This window comes from Lynx rufus, unplaced genomic scaffold (genome assembly GCF_022079265.1).
Source record: "Lynx rufus isolate CCGP_SWC_20201006 ecotype Redwood Valley unplaced genomic scaffold, mLynRuf1.p SCAF_16, whole genome shotgun sequence".
Taxonomy (NCBI): domain Eukaryota; kingdom Metazoa; phylum Chordata; class Mammalia; order Carnivora; family Felidae; genus Lynx; species Lynx rufus.
The window spans coordinates 7377340-7398012 of NW_025814830.1; the positions used below are offsets into that span (position 1 = coordinate 7377340).

General features: G+C 55.3%; 1 protein-coding gene across 2 annotated transcripts in view; it reads right to left on the reverse strand.

Annotated features, from left to right (window-relative positions):
* Positions 1-653: 653 nt before the first annotated feature.
* The window catches only part of MARK4 (microtubule affinity regulating kinase 4), a 31207-nt gene continuing 11187 nt past the window's right edge, over positions 654-20673 (reverse strand). The window contains exons 8-18 of one of the 2 annotated variants that reach the window (XM_047077844.1): positions 19740-19976; positions 16339-16458; positions 15766-15865; positions 14301-14410; positions 14033-14192; positions 10473-10690; positions 7235-7338; positions 4851-5129; positions 4554-4633; positions 3659-3703; positions 1829-1990 (exon numbers count right to left, since the gene is read on the reverse strand). In XM_047077844.1, the coding sequence (XP_046933800.1) occupies positions 1926-1990; positions 3659-3703; positions 4554-4633; positions 4851-5129; positions 7235-7338; positions 10473-10690; positions 14033-14192; positions 14301-14410; positions 15766-15865; positions 16339-16458; positions 19740-19976 (1518 nt within the window). In that variant the 3' untranslated portion in view covers positions 1829-1925. Of the gene's footprint in view, positions 1991-3658; positions 3704-4553; positions 4634-4850; positions 5130-7234; positions 7339-10472; positions 10691-14032; positions 14193-14300; positions 14411-15765; positions 15866-16338; positions 16459-19739; positions 19977-20673 lie in introns of both variants that reach the window. The other variant, XM_047077843.1, reaches the window with a different exon arrangement.

A 20673-nucleotide genomic window follows, 5' to 3' on the forward strand; every position in this document is an offset into this window, starting at 1 on the left:
AGTCCAGCTCTAGGTAGGGGCCTGGCCACTCCAGAGCAACAGTGACTGGTTCAGGGATGGTCACATGACTTCTCTGGGCCAATAAGAGCCTGTCTGGGGATTTTCGACAAAAGTAGGCAATGAGCAACTTTCTGCTGCAGAAACTAGACAAAGGGATGAGAGCTTGGAACTGCTGGGTGAAACCACTAACCTCACGGTAAAATAAAACCGGAGGTGAGGTGGCCCGCTGCCTGGATCCAGCCGTACCTGAAGTCGGGCACCCCCAGACTATTAAGGAACATAAGCAAACAAATAACTTTTGCTTATGTGTAGATGGATTATTAGTCCTAACACGGTATTTCTCTTGCTAATTCTCCACCACCCCCAACATAGCAGCCACACCGAAATTACCCAAAGTTCTCTGAAGGCTTATCACGCACTCCTACAAACAGGCTTTTGCCCAGCGCATATGGAATACGCGGTCAACTCCTACTCGTCCTTCAAAGTCCAACTCCGGTATGCTCTCCTCTCTGGAGTGGCTTCCCCGACTCCCCTCACCTTCTCTCCTGGCCTCCCCAAAGCAAAGGTTTCTCTAGTGTTTGTGTCAGAAGCCCCGTCCCCCACAGACAGGGGCTCCTTGTGTCTCCGTGTCCAGCACCGGGCCTGGCACGGAGTAGGCACAGGTCAATGACTGTTTATTGAATAAATGTACTACTGGAGTTAAGAAGTGGCTTAGAGTCCGGTATAACATGTGGGTGGGCACGTGAGTGGATGAATGGGGGACCGATATAGGAACCGGGGGCCTCCTGGATGAGGCTGAGTTCTGTCCTGCCCTCGTCCACAATCATCCTTGACCCGCACCCCCCCCACTACTCCCATTCTGCAGATGAGAAAACCGAGGCTCAGAGAGGAGGAACCACTTGGCCCAAAGTCACGCACCTCCTCATCTCAGCCGCAGGTGAGGGCAGGGAAGGAAAAGCCCGGGGTCCGCGTGGGGAAGGGGGGACTCTCCTAAGTTTATTGGGCGACAGGCTGCGGGTGAGGGGGCTGACAGGAGGAGGGTGGGGGTGTAATAACTTAAAAACCGGCAGCTCCTCGAGAGATCTCTGCAGAGGGGAGGGTGTGGGGGGTATTTACAAGGATTTGTACAAAGTGCCCCGCGCCAGCCTGGGGCAGGAAGGAGGGTGGGGGGTTCGAGCATGAGGGGAGGGCAGGGGAGGGGAAGGAATCTGCCTCTCTGACCCCCCACTCCCAGCCCCCCTCCCCTCTTCTACAGTCTTTAGGCTCAGCAACCCTTCCGGCCCCCGCCCAAGGCCTACTTCTTGAGCTGTTGGGGGAAAGGGGGTGGGAATGGAAGTTTCCTCGGTTTCCCTTTCTGCGCCTGCCCTGCCCCCAGAGTCTCCTCAGGTGCCCCACGTTGGGGTGATGGGGGGCGGGGGCAGGACCGGCTGGAGGCTCGAGGAAGGTGCCAGCTCCCCCTGCTCTGCCCCCAAGCTTTTCTCTCCTGCCCAGCGGCCCCGGACAACAGCGCAGGGGACACTCTCTGTCCCCACGTCGGATTCACGGGAGCTGAGGTGATGACGGAGGGAGACTCCCCTCCCTGCCCCCTCTCCCTGCCGTAGAGGCGAAGGGGACGAGGGAGAGGAAGAAGAGGGGACCCGGGCCCGCGGCGGCTCAGAGCTCGAGGTCGTTGGAGATGCGGGTGACGAGGGCGCGGAAGGCCAGGGCGGTGCCCGCCACGCGGCGGAAGAGAACTCCCCGCAGGCCCGGCCGGGGCAGCTGGCAGACCTCCACTTCGAAGTGGGACAGGGGCTCGGGCCCGCCCGCACCCCCGTGCAGGCAGGCCAGCAGGAACGGCTGTGGCTGGCGGCAGCGACAGCGGGCGGCCGCGGTGGCCTGGCGCAGAGCCGCCATCAGGGCCTCGGGCGGGCGTGAGCTGGTCAGCTTCACACTCCAGGGGAATCGGAGTAGCCGGGGGGCGGTTTCCGTTTGATCCCAAGGTAGATGGCAACTGGGGCGGGGAGAGATCACGGGTCAAAGACGGGGACAGGAGAGGAAAGGTAACCCACGCTTCCCACCCGGGGACGGGCTCCTAGGCGTCCCTCAAAACCCACCTCCCTCTCTGATCCCAGGGACGGGGACAGAGTTTCAGTGGTACAGACGGCTGCCCGGCTGGAGACTACGTTGCCCGGCCTCTGCTGCGGCCCGAGTGCAAAAGTCCCGGATGTGAGTGCAAGCGACAGGGGGGGCAACCCCCTTCCAAAGAAACCCGCACGCCCTCGGCTCTCCTGCCCCACCTCCTATAAGAATGCCCCAACTGCCGCTAGAACCCACCTCGACTGTAGGAAGACACAGCCCTAAGGGTTGGGGATCGAACAACCTTTGGGTACCTGCATGACCTCATGGAACAGAGGGGCCCTGCCAGCCTGGCCCAGTCACATGGTTCATGTGACAGAAAAATTGATTCCTGTCTCTTATGGGGGGGGGGGGGGAGAGGAGTCTCTTTGCTTGGTTGGTTTCCTAATACATCCTCCTCCTGGGAATAATCCCTTTTTCCTCAGAGGACCAACCCTCCTCACTCTAGACCAGGGGTTCTCGCCTAAAAGCCATAACCGTCCCTCCAGAGGTATTTGGAAATTTCTGGAGGCTTTTGGAGCACCACAACGTTTTGGGATGGGGGTGCCGCTGGCATTAAGCTGGGGGGGGGGTTCAGGGATGATACATGTGCTGCAGTGTGTGAGTGGGTCCAGCCCAATGAAGAACCATCCCACCTAAAGGACCAAGAGCGCTCCTCTTTGAGATGCATCGCACATCCAGCCTTTCTGGTCTAGGCGGGGCGGCCTTGGCCTCTTAGCAACAAGCTGAGCACGTGACTCAGCTCCGGCCAATGAGCACATTCCACCTCCCTGCCCACTGGGATTAGTTCAAAGCTGAGCATATGACCAGATCCCACCAATCAGAGTCCTCCACCCTTCTGGCCACATGCATCGGTTTAGGGGTGGGCATGTGACTCAGTTCCAGCCAATGAGAGTCAGTCCTGGGACCTTTGGAACCGGAGGGGCGGTTCTTTATTTGCACTGGGGTCTTTACAGGGACTGGGCTTCTGTCAAGCTGAAGCGGGGCTCTGCGAGGTGGCATGGGGCTGCCTGCTTTTGTAAGTAAGGTCTATCGCAGCCCCACACCACCCACTTGGTTTTGTACTGATTCTGGCTGCTTTCGTGCTACGATGGCACAGCCGAATCGGCCCGACAAGAGATTACCCGGCCCTCAAAGTCTAAACTGTTTACCATGTGGGGCTGTACAGGTAATGTTTGCCAGAGCTCCTGGCAACGCTTATGCCTCGTTGGATGAGAGCAGGGGGAAAGGTGTGCCAACAGGAGGACTTGGTCATAGGTGGAACAGGCTGACGTTAAAGATGGTCAAGGGACAATGTTCATGGATGGGGGTGGAAATCGGAGGAAGTCACGGGGGACAGGGCATAAGAGGGGCCGGCAGAGGAAGAAGGGTCAGAGGGACATTCAGGCAGCTGGCTTGGAGGAGGCTCAGGTCCCATCTAATGGTGTGTGTGTGTTGGGGGTGGGGGGGTGGATAGGGGAGGTGCAGACACGAGGCAGCTGGGTCTGAGGCAGGCAAAGGGGGAGGGGCTGGCGTGGCAGTCAGGGTAGGCTCATGCACTCACCTTGTGACCTCAGGTCCCCCGATTCTCTCAGGTTCGTCTGTGACCCTAGAGGAGGGGAGGGGGGCAGAGTGTCTAATCTGCACACACGGAGCCCCCTCCCCCAACCCACTGCCTCCAGGACTCTGGGCAGCCCCCGCCTCAGCCCTGGTCCCTCCCTGCTGGCTGGAGCTGGGCTGGGGAGGGCTGGGAGTCTCCGTGCCCAGGAGGGGGAGCCCATTCTGAAATGGTTAGTGCAGGTCGTAGGAAAGATACTGAAGAATTTGGAAGACGAAAGAGAAAGGGGGGGGGCAGAGGCACACAGGTACGTATAGAAGGCCACGGACACACATACACACACCCTCCTTCCGGCTTTGCTCAAACCTCCTTAGTGAGGCCTGCTCCATTTAAAACTGCCCCCCTCTTCCCTGCCCTTTTTCTTCTCCGTACTCATTTACTGTCTGGGTCCCCGTGTAGAACGTCAGCTCTGCCTGGGCTGGGATTTTACACGTTCTGTTCCCTCCATCCGGGGTCTAAGATCGCGCCAGGCGCTCAGTAAGTAAACATACGTCATTTTTGCAAGGCAACATTCTAAGCTCAGCCCGTATACCACCTTTTAGTCCACCCGATAACCCTCTGAGGAAGGCACTGTCACTGCTGCTCCGTCTTACAGAAGAAAGTGAGGTCCAGAGAGGTTGAGTGACTTCCTCGAGGTCACTCAGCAGAGCTAGGGTCCGCCCCTCAAGAGCCCGGCTCCAGAGGCCAGACTACTGTTCATTAAATGAGTCCATGAACAGCCGGATCCCCCAACCCGTGCCCCTCCCGCTCGCACAGAGTCCCCTCCCCTCGCCCGGACACACAGGTCAGACATGCAGACAGGGAGGCAGAGCCGGGGACAGCAGAGGGTGGCGGGACTTACTGATCTTGGATCCCTGGGGCAGAGAGGCGCCCGAAACGCAGCGGTTAGAGTTCTGCCGTTTAGAGGGATCGAGGGTAACCCTGTAGTGTGAGGGGTGAGGTGAAGGGTGACGGAGGAGGAGGAGGAGGAGGAGGAGGAGGAGGAGGAGGAGGAAGAGGAGGAGGAGGAGGAAGAGGAGGAAGAGGAGGAGGAGGTGATGATGATGATGTGAGGGTACAGAAGGCAGAGCAGAGCAGAGACAGGTTAGGTCCCATTCCCCCCACCCCACCCCTGCCCCCCACGTCCCCTGGGGCTCACCTTCGGGTCAGTTTGGAGGTCAGCTTGGTGAAGAGGTTGGTGGTGGGGCGGGGCCGCCCAGTGGGCAGGGGTGTGGCCTCATGGGCCAATGTGGGAGAGGCGGGGGGTCCATTCTGCACACCCCCGCCTCCCCCGCCCCCTGCCCTCCGGTCCCGGACCTGGCCACCGTGGAAGGTGCTGCGGATGGTGGAACCGCGTGCCAGGCGGCTCCGCTCCCCCGATGGGGGAGCCAGGCTGTGACTAGAGGGAGAGGCGGGGGGCACCCGTGGGGTACCCGAGCTGTGGGCAGAGAGGGACAAGTCAGAGTGGGGCCTCGAGGCAGGCCGAGGCCCCAGTCCCTCTGATTCTTCACTGTCCTGTCCTGAGATCAGAAACCTCGAAAGACCTAGAGCTCGGAGAAAGGGCTGCCATGTACAGTTGGGCAGGCTGTGTACTATATAACCCTAGTTGTTTTACGGACTCTTCTGTCTTCCTAAGTCATCCCTTCTTCAAACTGCCCTTTCTTCAACCCCTACCCGCTCCAAACGTATCCTGACTCTCCTCTCTCCAAACGCGGCAACTGAATAGATTCAGATTACATTTTCTGATGAATCCCTTGCCATTTGCCTCCAAACCGCAGGAACCAAATCAACTTTGCAAACACTGTACTTTGCTATCTCAACTATCATTATTCAAACTCGGGATAGGAATAGATGTGAACATCATAGGCACTTATGAGAATGTGCTGACAGGTGAAAAGGGACCCTTTTCCTAACTTTTGTTGTTGTGTGGGCAGTGGTGGCTCCAGTGTCCCAGGACCCTCCTCCAGGCCCTCGCAGTCCTGACAGGAGGGCCTGACTATGGCAGATGCCACCACCCCTCCCTTGGAATCCGTCCTCCTTGTTTTACTTTTAGTGACCAAACTTCTAAGAGTAGGCATGTTGCACATGGCCACCTAGCGAGAGACTACATTTCCCAGCCTCCTTTGCAGTTCGGGATGGTCATGGGACTATTCTCTGCCCAGTGGGCTGCAAACAGAAGTACTTTGTCCTATTTCTGGGTCATGCCTCTGAAAAAAAAAAAAAAAAAAAAAACGTAGCCTGCGCTCCACTCTCTTTCCATCCTTCCTTCTGGTTAGGAAATGGTAACTGGTGCACTGGCCTCAGTCCCGGAGCTGGAGCCTCACGCTGAGTTTGGCAGAATCAATCTGGGTCCTTGGAGGAGACTGCCTGCCTACCTCTGGCTGGTTATATCGGGGAAGACTAAGCCTCGGTCTCATCGAAGCCAGAACTGGAAGGCTATGCGTTACAGCGTTCACACTGGAGACACACGCTGGAGTCAGCGTGGGATCTTTGCTCCTTGACTCACCAGCTGTGTGGCCTTGGGCAAGTTCCCTCATCTCTCTGTGCCTCATTTCCTCAGCTGTGAAATGGAGACACCGGGGTCTACCTCACGGAGTCGTTAGGGGCATTCAACCAGCAAATACACACGAAGGCCTGGCATACTCTTACCGCTTGATGAGCATTCGCTATTATTATTTTTATTTAATAATCACAAAACTAGCGCTCACTCATCAAATGCCTTCTGTGTCACAGAACCTGTGCCAGGTACGGGACACAAGCGATCTCCACCGGATCCCTCTCACGGGGCCCAGAGGCAGGGAACGTCAGCCCCATTTTACAGAGGAGGAAAGCGAGGCTCAGGGACTTGGCCAAGACAATCCTACTAGCAGAGCGCGGAGGCAAGATTTGAACTCAGAACTTAGCAGCCACGGAATCACTGCTCTCGAGCACCCCACATCCTGTCCCCACCACACAGTACCACCTGTTTCTCAGGTTTTCCCCAGCGTGCACCTCGGTGTCGTGCCCTACAGTCCCGGTGGGCGGGAGTGCCGTGATCCTGAAGCCCGCCCCCCTCCTGAACTTGAACCGCGATGTGAACTCATTCATTCCCTTTTTTAGGCTCCAGCCAGTCTGCACTGGTTTCCCTCACTTGCCAGCTGAACGACATCGAACAGACTCAGGAAAACTAGTCTGAAAACCAGCCAACAAGAGGATGTTGAAGCTGTGACATTCTGGGGCTTCTCTCAAAGTTCTAAAAATTGATCATTCAAGAAGAAAAAAAAAAAAAATTCAACTCTGTTTCCCAAGGCTCGTAGGCGGAGAACAGGGCAAACTGCTTTCCTGGTGCTGATGACTAATTAATTAATTAAGAGGGGAAGATTTTCAGGGGGGTCTGGGAGGAGGAGGACCTGGGTAGATTCTGGGAAGAAGAGACACGCACGCTCCCCAGTCCCCACGGCACCCCTCCCCCACAAAGGTTATCATCTTAGATCAAAGGAGGGTCCTGCTCCCCTACTCCCCCCCCCCCCCCCGCCACTCCCCGCTGCTGTCCCCTCTCCATACCTGTTCTCTTTGCCATTTGGCAACAGGGACGGGCGCTCAGCCCCAGGGCGTTCTGTGCAAACGTAGGTGTTTCTTCGGGTCATCATGCTGGGAGGGAGGCTGTTCTGTGGGGAACACGGCCAGGAGGGAGTGAGGGGGCGAAGGGACACCCCTTAACTCCCCGATTACCCTCTCTGGCCTCCCTCATTATGAAGGAGGCAGGGGGCCAAGAGCGGGTAGGTGATGGTTTACTCCAGGAGAAAGGGAAGGTTAACGAGCCATCCCAGCAACCCAGGCCGAGAGAGTCACGTTGCTGAGACGGGTGCTGAGGAGGGTGGCTCAGGGGCGGTGCCTGGGGGGTGGGGGTGGGGGTGGGGGGCGCCTTGCTCACTCCTCTCCCAGCTCTGCCCCACCTGGGTACGGGCCAGCCACGTCAAGCTTTTTGGAGCATACTTCTTCTGGGCACATTTGGTGCCTCCTCCTGGCCTTTGCACAGGCTAGCCCACCTGCTTGGCTATTCCTCCCACCTCTCCCCTTGACTCACACACCTATGGAACTTTCTGGTGTCGGTTCATAATATACCCCCGCCTCTGGCCCCCGGCTGAGTCAGGAGCCTTCTCAGGGCCCCCGCTGCAGCCCTGATCACTTTGTATCACTGACGTCTATCCCCTTAGACACCCCCCACCCCCGCATGGGACTGTGGGCTCTCTTGGATCATGGGGTGCCCATCGGGATTATGCCACCTCCCCAGATGAGCTGAGAAGTGATCCCTCTTTTTCTATCCTCTGGAAGCCTGTCTAAAGTTGGCTGGTGTTATTCCTTCTTTCAGTGTTTGGCAGAATCCCACCACTTAGGGTCTGGAATTTTCTTTATGGGAAAGTTTTAAGTCACGGATTCAGTTTCTTGAACAAGAATATAAGGCGGTTCGGATTTTCTGCTTCTTCTCGGACAAGTTTAGTTACTTGTGTTTTTTGAAGGCATCTATCCATTTCATCTAAGCTCTCACATTTATGGGCATAAGGTGGTTCCTAATACCTTTTGACTGTCTCTTTATGTTAGAATATAGCTTCCTTCTTCTTCGTTTTTTCCTCCCTCTTTCTTTTAAAAAGAGAAAGAGAGAGAATCCCAAGTATTCTTAGAGCGTGGAGCCTGACTCGGGGCTGAATCCCACGACCATAATATCACGACCTGAGCCAAAATGAAGGGTTGGACGCTCAAATGACTGAGCCACCCAGGTGCCCCTTTCACTTCTGCTATTAGTAATTCGTGGGGTCCAATGATCGCACCAACCTTTTCAAGAACCAGATTGCAGCTTTTTTTTGGTTTTCTCTAGGGTCCTTCTGTTTTCTCCTTTATTACCGTCTGTTATTTCCCTTCTTCTACGTTCTGGGGGCTAATTTCCTCTTCTTTTCTACCTTTTTAAGGTGTGGGTTTACCTTGACAATAACAAGAGCCGGGGCACCTGGGTGGCTCAGTCGGTCAAGCGTCCGACTTCGGCTCAGGTCACGCATGATCTTGCGGTTCGTGAGTTTGAGCCCCGCGTCGGGCTCTGTGCTGACAGCTCCCTCACTCTCTGCCCCTCCCCTGCTCATTCTCTCTTTCTCTCTCTCTCAAAAATAAATAAAAATTAAAGTAAATTAAAACAAAGTAACAAGAACCTTCATTTATTGAGTGCTTCCTGAGCTGGACACTATGGGAGGTAGTTTATGTCCCAGACCTTATCAGAGCCTCACAAGAGTCTAAGGCCTCTGATGAGCCCATTTCACAGGGTGGAATACTGAGGCTCAGAGAGGTGAAGTCACTTGCTCAAGGCCACACAGGTCACCAATGTAATTCAAGCTCTGGTCTGTAGGGCCTCAGAGTGCTGACCACTTTCCTATGACCTGTCTCCACCCACCCTCGTCTCTGCTGTGGGGCCTGTGTTTGTTTCTCAACTTCCTCTTTTAAGGGGCTGCACTGTCTCTCTCTCTCTCTCTCTCTCTTAAAGAAAATAAACAAACATTAAAAGCATTTTAAAGGGGCGCCTGGATGGCTCCGTTGGTTAAGCATCTGACCTCAGCTCAGGTCATGATCTCACGGTCCATGAGTTCGAGCCCCGCATCGGAGGCTCTGTGCTGACAGTTCAGAGACTGCTTCGGATTTTGTGTCTCCCTCTCTCTCAAAAAATAAAATAAAACAAAATAAATAAACATTAAAAAAACATTAAGGAGCTGCAGAGGCAGGGAAGCCCAGTACTGTATTCCCCAGACTCCTCTGGAGCTCTGGTTCTGGCCACCTTTGCCCGCGGGAAGATTTGGAAGGTGGAAATGGGATGGAAGTTGCCTTCATGTCCCCTCTGCCTCCTCCTTCCACGGGCAAGGTCACGGGATGAGGGTCTTTGCCTCCGGAGGGCCCCAGTGCCCGTTTTCCAGACTTCCGGGCATCGAGGGGCCCTTCTGGTAGAGAAGAAAGTTTCTGAGTCTCGGATTACCGTCACTACCATGTGACGGTAATTCAACAGTGCCAGGGGCTAAGCAGCCCCTGTGGCGGGTCAGACCTGCTGTGCTGTGGTGCGACCCCTGTGGGTCTAATCATCCCCTGCCTGCTCTGCTGGTCCTTTTGACAACTTTGTGAGTACCTAATTCCCCGTATTAAAACCCTTCCGGGTGCCTGGGTGGCTCAGTCGGTTGAGCGTCTGTCTGGCTCTTGATAACGGCTTGGGTCGTGATCTTGAGGTCACGGGATCGAGCCCCACATCGGGCTCTGTGCTGACCCTCCGAAGCCTCCTTGGGATTCCCTCTCTGTGTCCCTGCCCCTCCCCCACGCTCTGTCGCTCTCAAAATAAATAAATATTTTTTAAAAATTCTTCTGGGGCACCTGGGGGGCTCAGTTGGTTAAGCATCTGACTCTCGGTTTCAGGTCAGGTCATGATCCCACGGTTTCATGGGATCGAGCCCCGAGCCAGGCTCTGCGCCCCACTCACGCTCCACGTCTCTCAAAATCAATAAATACACTTTAAAAAGTAAATAAATAAAGTCCTTCCCACCTAAAGCAAGTACCTTGCTTCTTTCTGACACTGAATGCTAATTTATATACTAGCGGTCACGCACAAGCTCCGGCAGAGAGAGAGAGCGCTCCAATGTCTATGGAATGAATGAATGAATGAATGAATGAATGAAACCAGGAGTCCTGCGTGGTGGTCTGGGGGAGCAGGCTGGGAAACAGCACGGTCTGGAAAACGTGCACCAGGCGGTCTCCGCCCCCAGCCCGGGCCACTCACCGGGGTGCTCGTGCTGTCCTTCCGCCGCTCTGGGATCTCTGCCTTGTTGGGGTTGTGGGCGCTGCTGACCATGGGGCTGGAGGGGGGCAGCCCCCGGCTCCCGCTTCCGGCCGCGCTGCAGCTCGCCTTCCGGCCTGGCAGGCGCTCCTCCTTCAGCTCCGTCTCCCCCGTGCTGGTTGGGCTGCGCTTGGGGTGCAGGGGTGCGGGGGAGGGGCCACCTGGGGGAGGGAGGGGGCAGTTTAGGGCTCGCGTCCCCTGGAAAAGCCCGAACCTACTCTGGGTGACCCTCGGAACCCGAGAGTTCCCCCATGCAGGCTACAAGCTCCCGCGCAGGCCATTCTGACAGTATCTGTCCGGGTGACGAATGCGTGCACTGATCCCCCCGCCCAACTCCACGTACAGGATATGTGATCCTCACGCAGGTTTATTCACGGCAGCCTTGTTTTTCTTTTAAGGCCGAAAGACTGGCAACAGCCTGAGTGCTCGTCTCTGGGGGAATGTCTAAGTCAAGTCAAGATTTTTTTTTTTTTTTTAAGATTTATTTATTTTTGAGAGAGAGATTGAGAAAGACCGTGCAAGCAGGGGAAGGGTGGGAGGAGGGGTGGATAAAAGATCCGACGCGGGCTCCGGACTCGAATTCACTAACGGTGAGATAAGACCTGAGCCGACCTCCGGCGCTCAACCGACTGAGCCACCCAGATGCCCCAAGATATTTTTCTCTCCCCCCCCCTTTTTTTTAACTTTATTTATTCTTTTTTTTTTTTTAATTTTTTTTTTCAACGTTTATTTATTTTTGGGACAGAGAGAGACAGAGCATGAACGGGGGACGGACAGAGAGAGGGAGACACAGAATCGGAAACAGGCTCCAGGCTCCGAGCCATCAGCCCAGAGCCCGATGCGGGGCTCGAACTCACGGACCGCGAGATCGTGACCTGGCTGAAGTCGGACGCTTAGCCGACTGCGCCACCCAGGCGCCCCAACTTTATTTATTCTTGAGAGAGGGAGAGAGAGAGGGAGAGAGAGAGACAGAACGTGAGTGAGGGAGGGGCAGAGAGAGAGGGAGACACAGGATCCCAAGCAGGCTCCGGGCTCTGAGCTGTCGGCACAGGGCGCAACTGGGGCTCAAACCCAGGAACCTCGAGATCACGACCTGAGCGGAAGTCGCAGGCTCAACCAACTGAGCCACCCAGGCGCCCCAAGATATTTCTATACGATGTAGTACTCTGCAGCTAGGAGGAAGCTGCTTGTGTACCAACAAAGAATGATCTTCACGATGGATTGTAGAACAGAAAAGGCAACGCCTGAGGTCCACGGGGTCCTATCATTTGTACCAAAAAGGGGAAATGTGTACATCTATTTCTATTTATCTCTACATATTTATACATGAACATCTTCAGAGGCAATCGTTTGTCTTAAAAGGTGAGAATATTACCTTTATGGTGCGCGACTATGTTAGCATCGTATTTATACATCTTTATGGCTCTTTTATTTTCCTGTCTCTCCTTTTCATATCTAGCTTATACATACGGTGGACCCTTGGACAACAGGCGTTTGAACTCCGCATGGGATTTTTTCGATAAAGACTATCCAGTATTGCAAATTGTCTTTTCCTAACGATTTTCTTAAGGACATTTTCTTTCCTCTAGCTTCCTTTACGGTAAGCCTACAGTATATAACTCAGACAACATACAAAGTTATGTGTTGACGGGCTATGTTATCAGCGAGGCATCTAGTCCACAGCAGGCTATGAGCAGTTACATTTTGAGGGAGTCCAAAGTTATACGTGGATTTTCAACGTACAGGGGGTTGGCGCCCTGACCCCAGTATTGTTCAAGGATTAACTCTATTTATTTATACGTGAATAAAATCTCCCCAAAAGAAGTCATATAAAACTGATTAACAGTGGCTGCCTCCACGGATAACAGGGAGACAGGTGTTCAATGAAAACTTTTTTACTGTCTACCCTCCTGTACTATCAAATTTTGAAGGAAGTGACTGTATTCGTTTCAAAAACAAAACAAACAAATCTGGTCCCTTAGAACATCTTAGTAAGGAGATTACGGTTTTAGAACCAGCGGATTTGAATGTGTTCACGAACTTCAGACAATTGAAACGTCTATGTGTTAATTTCTCAGGAACCTTAATGCTTGGAAGTCCCAGAAGCATAATAAGGTCTGTAAATGACGGACACAGGGCACCTGTCGACAACCCTCCGGGAACCCCGGGAACCCAGAAGATTTCCATGTGGGTGTTTTTTAAGGTTACCATGTTGTAACCATAGAATGCTGGAGTCTTGAGCTCCTTAGGGACTTTCTGGACCGATCCGGCTATTTATAGGTGGAAAAAGGGCCACGAACACATGGATGAAAACGTTAGCCTAAGTGAAAGAAGCCAGACACAAAAGGCCACATGTTGCAAACTTCTTCTTATAAGAAATGTCCAGAATAGGGGAATCTGTAGAGACAGGGAATAGACTGGTGGTTCTCAGGGGCTGGGGGCGGTGGATGGGGGTTTGGGGGTTGATGGCTAGCTAGGGCTTGTGGAGTTTCTTTCTGGGGCGATGAATATGGGCTAAAATGGATTGTGGGGCTGGCCACACGACTCTGTGAATACACTAACGCCACTGAATTGTCCACTTTGGGTGAATCGTATGGTATGTGAATTATATCTCAACAAAGCTGCTTAAAAAATAGTTGGGGGCAGGGCACCTGGATGGCTCAGTCGGTTACGTGTCGGACTTTAGCTCAGGTCATGATCTCCTGGTTCGTGAGTGTGAGCCCCGCATCGGGCTCTGTGATGACAGTTCGGAGCCTGGAGCCTGCGTCGGATTCTGTGTCTCCCTCTCTCTCTGCCCCTACCCCGTTCATGCTCTGTCTCTCTCAAAAATAAACAAACATTAAAAAAAATAATAAAAGAATCTTAAGAAAGATAGTTGGGAGGATTAACATTTGAGGAGGGTGTAGGTAAGAGAAGCGTCCATGCCTAATGTGTGGTGGTGGTTGTGGGATCTATTTTCTGTGGGTGATGACTATCTTTCAGTTACAGAATGTGGGGTCCAAGTAGGTGTCCGCCCAGCCCCTTTCCACTAGGAAGGGCCTCCCATCCTTTCAGCGCGGAGGAGAGCCAGAGGGCAAGCTCTCGGCAGCCACTCTGTGCAATGTGTCCTCCTGTGTCCCCATCACAGTGGCTAAATTCCAAGTGGACCCTGACATGAGAACTCTGTGCCTGACAAATGGACCAAAGGGATTCATGCTACCATTTGGGCTGGTCTCCAAAACAGAGATGGAAGGAATTGAGAAACTAGGAAAAAGATAAGGTGAGATAAGTGAGAGAAAAAGGCAAAACCAGAGGAACAGAGGGTGTCTACTCCAGCTGCTTTTCCCGTTTCTAATCCCTTCCTGATCCTGGCTGGGCATTCCCGCCTCCAAGTTCCCTGTACCATCCCTGCAATCTTTATGCAAAATTCCTCTCTCCTCTGCAGCTGGCTCCAGTGGGCTTCTGGTGCAGGTGACCCCGATGTAACGCAGGGACGGTGTGGGAGGGCGTGGGGCCATACTCACAGAAGTCGCTATGCCTGCGCTGGCGGTGGTAGGTGGACGAGGAGGTCCGCTGCCCTTTGCTGTGGCTGGTGCCTTTGCTGGAGCTCGCTCCATTGGTGGTGTCGCTGGGCGCCCGCACCCGTGCAAGGGCCAGCCCCGGGGTGCCCCGGTCCCCACCCTCCTGCAGGAGGATGACAGACGAAGAGCCTCAGCCTCTGCCCCCGCTCTGCCCCAGAAGTCCCTCCACCCCGGGCATCGCGCATCCCAAATGCCCCTGGCGCCTTCTGACCTCAGTCTTCCTGCCCAGCAGGAGGTAGGTGGCGGTCACTTCGTTGTACTTCTGGCTGGTCAAGGCCTCTTTGATTTCTTCCCGCGTGTAGCCCATACCCACCATCACCTCTGGGAGAGGGGGATGGAGAGGAGGTTCAATCTCCCCAGACCCTTCCCTTGGACTCGCTTCTGCCCCACACAGTAACGCCTGCTCTTTGGCCCGTTCAGTATCCATTCCCCCTTCTGTCGGCAGCACCCCGATTTCCTTGGAAGAACATTTCTTTCCCTCTTGGATCACCTGGCCCACTCCTGCCTGCGCCAAGCCCCCAAGGGCAGGTGTAACACCCAGGCCTGACCCAACAGAGTAGTCCATCCCCATAACCACACTGATTGGCTCACGGCAGGCGTATGACCCGGGTCTGGCCACTCAGAACGCTCTACACCCCAAACCACACTGATTGGTTCAGGATGGGCATATGACCCAGTTCTGGCCAATCAGAGCACTCCATCCCCACGGCCTGGTTCAGGGGTAGCCAATGGGTACCAGCCTAGAGCTTCCCTCGGAACATTTAGGAAAGTGCCTTCTTTCCTTGATGGGGTGTCCGGGCCCCTAGTATATGCTGTTGCCAGCTTGCTCCTGTGACGTGAGCCTCCGGGGACAGGAGCCACCACTAAGATTTCCAACGACTGTCTTTGAGCGCCTGGGTCCAGCTGTGCCTGAAGGTCGACATACCCTGGCGTTTTCAGTTATGTGAATAAGTTACCACTTGTAGGTTATACCAGATAAAGATGCTAACGCTGACAAATTCTGACCCATAAAAATACCAATTTCAAATGGCTCAGCCTATTATTATTATTGGTTGAAGCCAGAATGGCTTGGGTTTTCCATTAACATATAACCGCAAAAGTCCTGACTAATGTAACCAGCTCTGACGGTGGCCTTGGTCTCCTCCACTGTATAATGGCCAGTGAGCGGACGGCTCCTAAGGGGCTCTTGCGGGGCTAATGCCTTCGGGGTCCAGAGTTCAAGGGTTCCAGGCTGGAGGATTTGAGACCAAAGGGTTGGTGGGTGAGGCACATGCCAACATAGGGACTTTCCCCAAACGTACAGATTACCAATGACTTGTGCCCAAACATTTCTGGAAGTGAGCTGTGATTTCTTCTTGTGTCTTAAGAGTCAAAACCAAGTGCTTTATGTGGGTTCACTCACTTAATATTCACAACAGCCCTATGATAGGTTCTATGGCTGTCCCATTTTACCGATGAGGAAATGGCAGCACAGAGAGGGGAAGCCGCCTGCCCAGGGTCACACAGCGAGCGAGTAGCAGCACGGGGATCAGAGCCCCGACTTCACTCTCCCTAATTGCCTTGCGCTCATCAAAGGGGTATTGTAGGTGCTGGGAAGCTCCTCCCCCTGGCTCGGGGGTGGGGGGGAGGGGGCGTGGCTCTGAGGAGCTGGGGTGCCCGCTCTCCCCGACCCTCACCGATTCGCTTGGTGTCCCCGAAGTCTTCCTCGGGCTCCGTGTATGGCTTCAACTCCTCACCCTCATAGCCAATGTTGATCCACTTGTCTTTCATGATTTGCTGCAGGAATCGCGGGCAGGATAGGGAAGGGGGAAGACAGACGTCAGACAAAACCGGGGAAAATACAGTTCCTCGTCTCCCAGGCAGGCCCTCAAGTAGGGCTGCGTGCCCTGCCCCCCCCACCCCCTCCAAGACCTAACACCCCAGAATCGAGGGCTTCCTGAGAGCCAGCGCCTCCTCACCACACCCCCAGCACCCCCCCCCCCCACCATCGGAGCCTCCCGATGTCACCTCCCTCCTCCGCATCATCTGGGTCCCCGGCACCCTGTAATCAGCCTAGGAGCTCATTAGCTAATTACTGGCATGGCGGGGAGTGGGCGAAGCTGGGGGTGGCGTCGAGACGGGCCCGGGAGCCTTTTCTCGGGCTGCCCGGCTCCCCCCACCTTCCAGCAGCGATCTCAGGCAGATGGGCACAGGAGACGAAAGTGAGGGCAAGAAGGCTGTAGTGAGAGGGGGCCGGGACCGGGGCTTACCTCGAGAGTACAGCGTTTAGCTGGGTTCAGCACCAAAAATCTCCGGAGGATGCTCTCACAGTCTGTTGACATGTAGAAAGGGACCCGGTACTTCCCTCTGAGGACTCGCTCCCGCAGCTCCTAGGGGGACGGGGTTACTGGGGGAGGGATCCACCCGGCCTCCCTGACCCATCTCACACACACACATACACACACACACTCCTCCCAATCTCCTGACAGAAGCGACAGGTGGCAGAACCCCCCACCCCTCTCTCCTGACCACAGCTGCCCATCTGTAAAATGGGAACCCCGTACCAGGTGTAGACATTTTCAAAAAAAAAAAAAAAAAAAAGCATTTTTCATTCAGAGGACATCCCACCGAGAAAAGCGAATTCTACAAGCCAGGAAGAGGGGAGTCAGCACCCGGGCCTCAGTCTCCTCGTCTGGGGACCCAGGGCTCACAGCACCCATAACGCTACATAAGTAAAATGCACAGCACACGTCTGGCCCAGGGTAAGTGCGACTTAACTGTTAGGTTTATGAAGAGGGCGGGGATCCTGCCCTCCTGCCTCCCACCCCTCGGCTCCCCCCTTCCCTAGGCATGCCTGTCTTTCCAAAGAACTGTGAGACGCTGGCAGTCTCAAAGCATGAGAGCCCATTTACAGGCAGACCTTTTTCTCTTTTTTAAGGGCCTTTTTTGAGGGACCTTGCCAAGACAGAGAAAAGAAACTCCAAGCCGCATGGCAGGCCAGGGACAGCCCCTTCCATCCTGAAGAAGAACTGGGGGGAGACAGGAAACGGAGGGGGGACCGGTGTTGGGTAGGGGGGTGGGGGGGCGGAATCTCTGGGTGGAGCTCTGGGCTGGGAGCTCCCCTCCTGGGCATCCTCCTGAAAGGGCTGGGAGCCTCCTGGGTCTCCAGATCACTACAGCCCGGAGGGTCGTGAATATTTAATACTAACGAGTATCGCTTTCCGAGCAGGGCACTTACCCCGCGCAGGCCATGTTCTGAGTGCTTTACGCAAGTTACCTCTGTGCTCCCGACGATGCTGTGAAGCAGGGCTATGCTGCCCGTTTTTCAGACCAGGAAACTGAGGCTTAGAGGGGTTAAGTCACTGGTGCTAGGAGTGTGCAGCCGGGAAATGGCAGGGCCAGGGTTCCAAGCCAGGCAGTCTGGCTCTGGAGCCCGTGCTACGTGACCACCGCACCACGCTGCCACTGTCACGTGCTAATGAGGAGTCGCCAAGGGGCCATCGCCATCGCCACCACCAGTGTGGCTCCCAAGTGTAACACCCTGGCCAGATGCCAGGCCCTGGTGGAGGGCTTTAGACACCCAGGCTGGCCGTCAGTGCATACTCTCAATGTCCCCATCTTACAGACGGGGAAACTGAGGTTCTGAAAGGGAGTATGTCCCAGGTCGCTTAGCAAGGAAATGACAGAGCGGGGACCTGTCCCTAGCTGCATGTCTCCTTTGCCCAGAAAGGCTGAGGGTGGGAAACCAGGACAGCAGGAGGTGACAAGGGCCTGGGGCAGGTGGGAGGTGGCCTAGCCTTCTAAAAAAGTCTCTTGGCTTGATGCCCGGGGCTCAGAGAGATTACTCTGTGAGGGTGAGCACTTCGGACGTCTGATCTTAGCGAGCCCTCGAGTCGCTGCTACATAGCTGGTTACCTTATGGACACCGAAGAGAGGGGAGACTGAGGCTCAGAGGGGTCAGCGCCTCAGCTGAGGCCTCTGTGAAGAAGGGGCTCCTTCCTCCTCATCACTCAGGTCCCTGCTCTGGTGGCCTGTCCCCAGTAGTGACTTCCTGACCTCTGAACGCTCCTTGCGGGCCACCTCGAGCAGGACCGAGCATCCCGGCTGTGGAATTCCTGCCCCAAAACGCACCCCTGGGACCCCATCGCGAGGAGACGCGGGTCACCCCAAACCGAGGGGGGCCCTGTGGCACAAGTGGCCTGATGGCCACAAAGCCATGCCACGCGGGACAGAATTGCTGCTCCACATGACAGGAGATGAAAGATACAGGTCAGCTGCAGATGACTCGGGAGCCCGAGTGCCGGTGCGGGAGAAAAACAGCTACGAGGACATTCTCAGGACGACTGGGGACATCGGAGGATGGTCGTGGGTTGCAGGCCAGGACTGCACCCTGGCTGGATTTTCCTGAGTGTGACTGTAGACAGGAAAACGTCCAGTCTCAGGAGATACCTGCTGTGTGTCCCCCGCAGGGACAGAGGCGCATCGTGTCTGCGGCCGACCCCCAAACGTCCCATCAGTAATGGCAGAGGCAACGGCGTGTGCCCGTGCAGACTGATGGCAAATGTGGCCGGAGCATGTCCTGAAAGGTCCTACGTGTTCTCTGTCCCAGTCCTGCGACTTCTCCATAGACTGGCCACGTTTCAGAATAAAAAGGTCAAAGAACGGAGGGCACCTGGGTGGCTCGGGGGTTAAGCGTCTGACTCCTGATTTCGGCTCAGGTCATGATCTCACGGTTCGGGAGTTCGAGTCCCGCATCAGGCCAGGGCAGGGCCCGCTTTAGATCCTCTGTCCCTCTCTCTCTCCCCCTCCCCTGTTCACACACTCTCTCTCAAAAATAAAACATTAAAAAAAACCCCAAAAGGTCAGAGAAGAAAACCTCACACCATCCTGCCACTCACCACATACTTCCCACCCCTCCACGCACCCCCTCCCCCCCCCCCCCAGCACTGGTCAGCATTTGACATTGACATAATATTATGCATTTTGCTTATTTATTTTGTTTTTGGCCCCGCTCTGCTCCCTCCCCCGGGGGCAGGGATTTTTCTGTTTGCGGTACCCTACACAAAGGTTTCGAGTACATTCCCCGAGTGGTGTGGCCATCACCAGTCAGTTAAGCCTGTTCTCCAACTCCCCCAGCCTGAGATACCCACTCATCTGCTCCCACCTCTAGGGATTTGCCCGTTCTGGACACTTCATAGAAATGGAATCATATGATGGGTGGCCTTTGCGATTGGCTTTTCCCACTTTGGTTGTCTTCTCAAGGTTCACCCATGGTCCAGCACGTATGAAGGCAGAGATTTTTGTCTCTTTTCTTCATATGGTATCTGTAAAACCTAAAACAACCTGATCCCCGCCCCCCCAATGGTGGGCAATGAATATTTACTGAGTGAATGAGGGAGTGAGCTGAGATTTGAACTCAAGCCTGCCGGCTGCAAAGCCCATGCCCTGAACCCCAGCACAGCACGGTCCGCTGGGGCTGGCCACACGACCCATGGTGGGGACCCGGGTCCTGCCTGGACCCGCCCCCCCCCCAACCTTCTTGCCGTGTGACCTCAGGCCAGCCCCGCCCCTCTGGCCCTCTCCAGAGGAGGTGTGGGGGGGAGGGGCTGGGGGCCTACCAGAGAGACCCTCCCCAGGAGATTAAGACCTCCACGCCAGCCCCGCCCAGCACCTTGAGGTTGTGCCCGTCGAAGGGCAGGGAGCCGCTGACGAGGGTGTACAGGATGACACCGAGGCTCCAGATGTCCACCTCTGGCCCGTCGTACTTCTTGCCCTGGAACAGCTCCGGGGCGGCATACGGGGGGCTCCCACAGAACGTGTCCAGCTTGGAGCCCAGGGTAAACTCGTTGCTGAAGCCAAAGTCGGCGATCTTGATGTTGGCCTCGGCATCCAGCAAGAGGTTCTCGGCCTGGGAGAGGGTAGAAGGTGGACGTGTGTGGCAGATGGCAGACGGGAGCACAGGCTCTGAGCCGGCCCGCCTGGACAGCCTGTGGTCTGGTCCCCTGCTCCCCATGTGACCTGGGGCAGTGGCTTTGCCTGGGCCTCAGTTTCCTCGTCCGCAGAAGGGGGATAATCACACCTTCTGTCTCAGCAGGCTGTTTGAGGATTCAGTGAATCCTAAATGCCGTATGGCATTATCCTATGGGGTCTGCAGAGCTGGGGGTCCTCAGGCAACCTCCTGCCCCTTTCTGGGCCTTAGTTTACCCAGCAGGAAAAAAAAAAAAGCAAACAAACATGAGGACTGACTGCTCAAGACCCATGAAAAATGAAAAAAAAATCAAGGTTCTGTCTACCTTTGGTGGTACGTGTTCGTATAACGAGGAATACATTCACGAATGAGGAAGCAGAGGCTTAGGGAGGACGCCAGTCATGCCCACAGCAAGAAAGTGGCAGAAACGGTGTCCCCACGGCCTGGGCGTTGGAAGGAGGCTCCAGCTCCCTGCCTCTTACGGCTCTGGGGGCACACAGATCCACCCTTCAAAGTGTCGTCCACGTGTGGCCCCTCCCAACCACGGCCCTTCCCCAGTCAGGCCGCCAGCACCTCTGGCTTCCTCATGGTCTCCCTACCTCCTAACCCTCGGGGTTACCCACCCTCCCCCCCCTCC